General features: G+C 42.3%; 1 protein-coding gene across 1 annotated transcript; it reads right to left on the bottom strand.

Annotated features, from left to right (window-relative positions):
• Nucleotides 1-404: 404 nt before the first annotated feature.
• Nucleotides 405-1688, bottom strand: LOC103250253 (PRAME family member 20-like). The gene is made up of 2 exons (XM_008048856.1): nt 1402-1688; nt 405-984 (listed from the first exon to the last, which is right to left on the bottom strand). Exons 1-2 carry the CDS (start codon nt 1686-1688, stop codon nt 405-407), a joined length of 867 nt encoding a protein of 288 aa, XP_008047047.1.
• Nucleotides 1689-8419: the final 6731 nt, after the last annotated feature.

The raw sequence follows: 8419 nt of genomic DNA, 5'->3' as shown, positions 1-8419 counted from the left end.
TTTCACAGACAGGAATTAGAGTTAGGCTAATGCATGCTCACTAAGCTTGTGAAGACAGAGTTTATATTTTGAGACTGGCAGATGCAGATTATCTATGTTCTCCTCTTAATCGTAGTAACAATTCACAAATATGGCCATCTTAGACTTGAGCCTCCCAATAGATACCATCCTAGCATTGTGTCACTCTCTAATGCATCTACCCTATTTGGTGCCTCAGCCTATATTGGGGTGGCTAAGTGATACCCACATCAAGGTAGAACAGTGAACACCACAGTGTGTTGATATTCTAGAATCTTTATCACTGTGACATCACCACTGGCTAGCACACAGCAAATGTCCTTCAGTGTTTGCTGCAACAAAGGAAGGCTTTGCTCTGGTCTACAGAAACAGCTCCCCATCCTTCCTCACCTGAGTAGCTGGTCCAGGTGACCTTCAAGAAAGGGGACAGAGTCCATGTCGAGCTTCTGGAGGTGATCCAGCTTGAGAAACTTAGAGGTGAATTGGGCAACAAACTCCTCCTTCTTTTCTGGGGAAATATAGGGAGAAACATAGATGTGGGAGAGGGCAAATTTGTGGAGATTACGCATCTGACCCAGGTAAGGAGCAAACCGTGCCAGGGTGGACAGTGTCCAGGTGTAATTCACTTCTACCTCCTGGATACAATCCAGATCAACCAGTTTTAGGGCCTTTCTGATATTTTTGATGGACATTGCAAAGATCTTCAGGTTCTTACAGCATATGTGTAGTAAACCTTTTCTCAGCTTGGCCCACAGAAAGAGGAAGATAAAGAATTCATCTAAGGTTCTTTCCTTGAGATGCAGGTCTATGAACACCTTCAGTGGCTGCTGCCTTCCTCTCCCCGGACAATCCTCCACTGGTTTTCTCCTGCTCATGGCCTTTGGGGAGCACACAGTGGCTCCTGACCATACACTCCAGAAGTTCTGATCAACATTCCGTAAATCCAGCACTTGCAGTTTCCACCTCCTCCTTGGGGGAAAAAAGAGAGATTCTCAGCATTTTGACCAGAAATCCACCTCTAACCTAAGCTTATGCTCCACACCGTGGACACTGGCTGTTTCCATTCCCGCATGTGCTCCCTCTCCCTGACTTTACTCCATTCTCTTTCATTTTTGACGAAGCCTGGCCTCCACTTCCAGTACCTTTAAGTTCCATTGGGAGGAGTGAGATTTCTGTTCCCTCAGTGGTCCCTGCATGGTAAGTAGTCCTATTGTCAGGGAACTCTTTCCAAGAAGAGGCTCAGCAGGTCAGGGCCTCTCTGGATTTCCTCACTGGCACCATCAGAAGTCTCTGGTCTACCCTCTGACCCCTACTCTAACTGACCCAGCTGTCCCTTCCCAGAACTCCTGGACCCTTCCTAGTAGGACATCAGGATCACCTCACCTGGAGTGAATATTCTGGGAAAGCAGCCCATCAAGCCCATCCAGCACAGCTTTTAAGATCTCCAGTTGAGGTGTCTTCATCAGGGAGCCCAGAGGAAGCCTGGGAAAGGGCCAGGCCTGCACCATTGCCTTCAGTGTCTCACTGCGTCTCCTGGTAAATGCCTCCATGAACAGAGGTGGAAAGAGCTCCACAGGCAGCTCCTTCAGAGCAGAGATGACCATGGCCTCCTTCTCCAACAGGCTCTGCCCTGCCAGTTCCAGGAGTCTGGGTGGGGTCTGGAGGCTCATCATGATTCTGCAATGAAAGGAAATCTGGGGATTCATTCAGAGAAAAGACATTCTGATCAGGCCACACCTACACAACCCCTTCTTTTCCTTGGCCAATCCCCCTGCTCTGACAGCTTACCCCAATTTCACTGAACACTCAGGGGTCACAGAGACATACTTCTGCCCCTGCTGTTACTTGTGGAAAATCTTTCCACAAGTGCCAATGAGGTACAAAGTGGCCACCAGCACATTCACTTCCATCGAGTGCTCTACTTGATTCCATTCAAACTGGGAATTGGGTCAGCAGAGATTAAAGTCTATTGCTCTACCCTATTTGAGGATATTACTGGTTACCACTCAAGCCCCTAGGAAAATGCACGTGAGCGTGTCATGTGGCCCAACACAACCCACATTCTCAGTTCCTAACCTGGCTGGGAATAATTAAGGAGACGTTCCTATGATAAGTTTTCATTCCTTTTCATTTTTAAAAACTAAATGAGGAAATGTAAAAGTCATGTTAAGTATTATTGAGCATGGAGAAATGAGAGATGGAAAACATTAGCTCTCGGATGTAGAGCCCTACGCACATGCCTTACACTTTTAGAAATCATTGCTTAGAAATGTAGCTAGAAGGAGTAGAGCCCATATTTAGAACAAGACCTCATTATTAAAAATATTGTATAGGATATTTTTAAGGTTTTCATAAAATGAAAGTTTATACTGCAAAACCACAAAGTCAAGTAACCATATTTTAAAAGCACACAAAATACATGCATAAAAGTCAAGAAATAAAATTCCAGTCAATTATTTTTAATTTTTCTAAAAAATTCTAACTAGTGAAGCAATTTTAAAATGACATGAACCAAGCTCAAACTGAAATGTTTAAGAGGAAGGCAGCACTACACTTACAGGCAAAATCAAAGGCTTATATTTTTCATTTTTAAAAAAGGCATAAAAAAGAAAATTCTGTCTTTTCCATTTGGACATCTAGCTGATGACTGATCATAATGTTGAGTCTTTATGGTGGGCCAGGACTTACCAGATTGATGTGGTTGAGAGGGGGATCACACCTCACAGAAACCAGACAGTGACTCCAGGCTCCAAACTTCTGGATCTCCCCAGCTGCTCTTCGGATGTCCTTGTTGACCTTCCTAACATGCCACCTCTTTTCAACTGGTGGTTTCCAATCAGAAAGTGATATCTGATTAAATTCCTGAATCTCCACCCACTTAATCCTGATTAGGTTTTTAAAATTTTCCCCAGATTAATTTATATCAACAGATAAGTAATCTTGAAAAGGAAAGGATTAGGATTAGGAGGAAAATGAAGAAATCATAAATTGATGAATACCAAAAACATCGATGGGGTTTTACTAATATGTGAACTTTACGTTCTTAAGTGTGAGACACAGAAGGGTTCAATCTCTCCCTGACATTAGGCAGGTGATTCTGCTGGACTCAGGTGATTTTTCTGCCTCAGCCTTCCAAGTAACTTAAACTATAGGCACATGCCACCATGCCCGGCTACTTTTATTTTTAATGTATTGTAAAGTTGAGGTCTCTCCAGTTGCCCAGGCTGGTCTCAAACCCATAGGCCTAGGCAATCCTCTCACCTTGGCCTCTCAAAGTGCTGGGATTATAGGCATGAGTCACCACACCCAGCCTTTTTTTTCTCTGAGTCAGCATCTTACTCTGTCATTCAGAATGGAGTACAGTGGCATGCTCATGATTACCGCAACCTCGACCTACTGGGTCAGGAGATCCTTCTGCTGCAAACGTCCAAGTCGCTGGAACTACAGATATGTGCCTCAACACCTGGCTTATTATTATTATTATTATTATTATAGAGATGAGATCTTGTCAAGTTGCGCTGGCTAGTTCAAACCCCTGAGCCCAAACAATCCTATCCTCTTGCTTTGGCCTCCCAAAGTGCTAGGATTACAGGCTTAAGCCACACACATGGCATGAGGCACATTTTGACACTTGTTTTGTTTTTGTGTGGATATCTAGCCATTCACACAGTGTTTGTTGAAAAGAGTTTTCTTTCCCCCATTGAATTACATTGGCATTTTATCCAAACTGTCTACATAGATGTGAATGTATTTGTGGATTGTCTCTTTTGTTCCTGATACGACATAACATGGAATCAATATACTCAGTGAGTCACCATTTTACCATTGCCTAGATCTGTCATGTTTTTCTAGCAGTTCACTTTAATTTACCTTCTAATTACTAGCCAAGGGTAGAACCGGTTTCTTGGAGGTAGCTCTTGATAATTGTTTTACAACCCCCTCCCCAGCTTATTTTGCACTAATTAACTTTTCTATTTCCAATATTTGCCTCCACCCATAAGACCCAAGTTGATCTAATCAGCCCTTTGTGGCCTCACACAGACTCCATCATCATTGCAACCATCATGTGACTAAGCCACCCATCTGCCTGCCATCCATCACCTGATGTCAGTTCCTGTGTGTACCTGTACTCTGTGATAACAGGGCAATCACCTTGATAACCTCTCTCATCAAAGGGAAAGTTTAAAAGGATTCTACTCTGAGTGACTAGTCTTCATTGTTTTACTAAATGCTGGTGTGGCCATGTGCTCTTAGAGCTATGGCCACCGCCATGTTTCCTAAGCTAAAAATTTCCAGCTAAGAATTGTTTAGGATAATGAAACAAGTAATCAGAAGGGAAGACAATTACAAGAGGGGAAAGAAAGTATTTGAAAACTGGCTAATACAGAATCTTAATGAAAACTATAAGTTCTGCTTCTCTGTGTGTCTGTATGTCATGTGTATATACACGTTACACATATGTGATATTTTTATACTAAAGTATATAACAGAGCTCTGATTAGTTGGTTTGGAGAAAAAGTAAGTGCCTAAATCAAATATATTATCAGAAAAGTAGACCCTAACCCAAATGTTCTTTAGTTCATGTGACTTAGAAAATCTTTGATAAATAACACCAATTTAATATTGTTGGTTTCATAAAAACAGTTGTGTCATCTGATCAGCAAAATAGTGACTGACTAACAGGCACATGCTGTAAAAATGGTTAATAGAAAAATAACTTCAGGTGATTGTTAGTTTTGTTCAATAACTTATAAAATCTTCATAAATAGCTTAAACATAATTTTTAAAATGAGTAAATTAGACTTGGTACTTCCTATGAGGCTGAGTTGGGTAAGCAGCCTCATCTTCCCCAGCATCCTGGGTATTGACCAAAATGTGGTCAGAACAACCTTGCTCTTGGGGAAAACTTCCATGGCCTCCCCGGGGAGTGTCTGCAGAGCCACACAGTCAGGATGAGCAAGTTAAGCCTAGAGCTGTACAATGGCCCTCTGGAGACTTGTGGTCTCAGTGTTCTCCACCACAGACTTTCCCAGCTTCGGGATGAGCTGAAGGAGACACTGAGGGACTTAGGAATTCCTAAGAGGGTCTTGTTCTGTACCATCCCCTCCCCTCACTGTGGCAACAGTGAATTCTATGACTTGGAGCCCTACCAGTACTGCTGTTGGATGCCTGCCTAGTTTGGGGCATATCTCAAAAGCGTTCTTCAGTTTACTTGAAAATTGTCTAGGGTGTAGGTAGCATGAGCATAAGACCCATTCTTTCAGATGTTTTCTTGGTATGAATGGGAAACAGAAAGGTGATGCAGAAAGTAGGGGGCAGGCCCCAAGGGGAATGTTGACCTTGAGAGCAAATGGGACCTTTGGGGACATGTGTCCTGTAGAGTCAGAAATAGGAATCGGAATATCTAAAGTAGGATTTGCACTTGAGAATCACATGAAGAGTTAGTTCTGCGTGAATCATATAAGGAAATGGTCATTAATAAAAGGAACATCATTGCAAATTCTCTGGTGTCCTCCATGATCGTTTAACTTGTTTGAGCAATTTATACCTTGGGAATTGCCAGTTACTGATGAGGAGAAAAGAAGCACTGAGATGTCTGTGATTAATCATGTTTGTCTCTAGGAAGTCAAGGTGTCAAAACAACGTTCGACCAATTGGATCAATTCTCTTCCATTCCTTTCTTCCATCTGGACATTGGTTATCTTGCTATTTTCTGCAGCTGTTCAGTGTGTTAATACACACCATGTGGACACACGGTACATGGAGCATTCTAAGTGAGTAAGCATGACCCACTGGAGTAAAGCCCTTTCAATGTCTCTCAGTGATAATCAGATGCTGAGACCCTTTTCCCTCCTAATAAGTGGATCCAGAAGAATCAGTTCCTGGAATGCTGGGAAAGGGCTTCAATGCACAGGGTGTGGTTCTATGCCCTGGGAGGGGACATCCACACTGGAAGGGGGGGGTACCAAAAAAACCTCAGAATTTATTTATGAAACATTATGTATTTATTTTTACATGTTTAAGCTTTGGTCACTTTCAAAATACTTCCTGTTAGATGCAGAAGTATTTTGTCCTGGTCAGAAGAGTTTTTTGAACTCATCATTTTGGATGCCCTTTAGTGCTACTGCCATTTTTTTTTCACCTCTTCCACATCAGCAAAACATTTCCCTTTGATAACTTTGCTCATCTAAGGAAACAAGAAAAAGCCACTGGAGGTGAGATCAGGTGATGAGAAAGGGTGGGGTATGGAGATCATTTTGATTTTGATCAAAAACTGGTAAACACTCAGCACAGTGTTGTCAGGTGTGTTATCATGGTGATAGAACCAGCCATCTGCCTGCCATAACTAGGGATGTTTCTTCTGTAAACTGTGACACAATCTTCTCAAAACTTCCACATAAAAACTTTGATTGACCATTTGATCCAGAAGAACAAATTCTCTACAAGGAGTGTTCTACAAGGTGCCCACCTCCAATCAATAAGTCCTGGTTTGGGGGGGTTCACACTGTTTATTGTCTGCAATCTCAGGACATTACAAACTCATGGCCGTCAAGTTGGTGGATAACTGCCCTTTCTGAATAAAATTAGTTGTTTCTACTAAAAATGTCCAAATCACCCTATAGCAAAATACTAAAATGATAAGGCATGCAACATGTTTTAAATGTTTCTATATGACATTCACAAACTTACCCTTGGGGAGGAGCTAGTTCAGGACAATGAAATATCTCAACATCTCCCTTCTCCAGTCAAGGAGGCTAGCGTGGCATGTTTTGAAATTATGTATCAACCAGGCATGGTGGCTCACACCTGTAATCCCAGCACTTTAGGAGGCAGAAGTGAGAGGACTGCCAGAGCCCAGGGATTTGAGACCAGCTTGGGTAACTTGGCAAGACCTCATCTCTATAATAAATCATAAAATTAGTCAAGCATGGTAGTGCGCACCTGTAGTTCCAGCTACCTAGAAGGTTGAAACTGAAGGATCATCTTAGCCTGGCAGATCGAACTGCAGTGTCTGTGAGATTGCCATTATACTCTAACCTGGGTGACAGAGTGAGACTCCAACTCAAAAAAAAAAAAAGAAGAAGAGAAAGAAAAAAAGAAATAAAGAAAAGAAACGAAGGAAGGAAGGAAGATAGAAAGAAAGAAAAGAAAAACCTACTGGACCTGAGATCCTGGGTCTCCCCTCACCCCCTTCTACTTCAAAAATATAAATTACATGGGAGACTTTTACAAAAAGATATTGAGTGAGTTGAAGAAATGAATAAGTAGTATCTATGTTTATGATTTTACATGAGTGGAATTATTTTGCATGTGTTATTCTGTACTTGGGTTTCCTGTTTTCACTTGATGATGTCGACATCACTAATTTAATGTGGCCCATAAATATTTAAGTCATTACTTGTTTTTTTAATTATTAATTCTCAATGTAAAGATGTGGGATACAATTCAGGGTTAGGTAAACAATCATTGATCATGCAGGTACCCCTGTTAATAAGGCATGCCCCTCCCTGCCCTAGCAGTTTCCACCCCCATCAACAGTTTCCCATAACTGCCAGTCGCTTTATTATAGAATTATAATTGTTCAAGGTCCTCTTATGAGTGAGAACATATGGAACACTGTTCTTTGTTTCTGTGATAAATTACTTCAAGAGAATGAACCTAAGAAACATTGTTTTTTTTAACTTGATATTTCTCATCCTTCCAAACCTCAGGGAGCCAAGCCCAAGCTCTAGGAGGTGCCCTTGATCCTTTGCTTACCCTTACACCTCTCGTCCACTCCAAGTATAAGTCCCATCTATTCCACCTCCAGGACATTCTCATGCTGTCCTGGCCACTCAAGTGCAAGCCATGACCTCCCTTGGGTCAGCACAAGTTCCCATGGATGTCCCTGCCTCCTTGTTACCTCCTCTATGAAAATAATCCTCACGGCCACCACAGACACTGGAGAACAGGACTTAGGTAGCATCACGGTCCTACTCACGAAGCCCCTGCCTGGGCTGCATCTCTCAGGCCTTGTCTCCCTATGTCACTTCACAACTTGCCACTTCACAACATTGGGACTGAGTGCTGTGGCTTATGCCTATAGTCCCAGATACTTGGGAGGCTGAGGCAGAAGGATTGCTTGAGTCTAGGACGTTGAGTCTGTGGTGAGCCATGATCATGCCACAACACGCCAGCCTGGGCAACAGAGTGAAACCCCAACTAGATAGATAGATAGATAGATAGATAGATAGATAGATAGATAGATAGGCAGATAGATAACTACAACATTGATCTTCTCATTTTCTCTGTTTTCACTCTAAAGCTGATGAGTAGAGATACTGTCCATCTTGTGCTCTAAGTTGGCAGCCCACCAAGGACAAATGTTGGTTGAATTAGGCAGGAGGAGGCTGATGTCTCC

This window comes from Carlito syrichta, unplaced genomic scaffold (genome assembly GCF_000164805.1).
Source record: "Carlito syrichta isolate Samal-C Ts95f unplaced genomic scaffold, Tarsius_syrichta-2.0.1 Scaffold49373, whole genome shotgun sequence".
Classification (NCBI taxonomy): Eukaryota; Metazoa; Chordata; class Mammalia; order Primates; family Tarsiidae; genus Carlito; species Carlito syrichta.
This window is presented reverse-complemented; position numbering and strand designations above follow the sequence as displayed.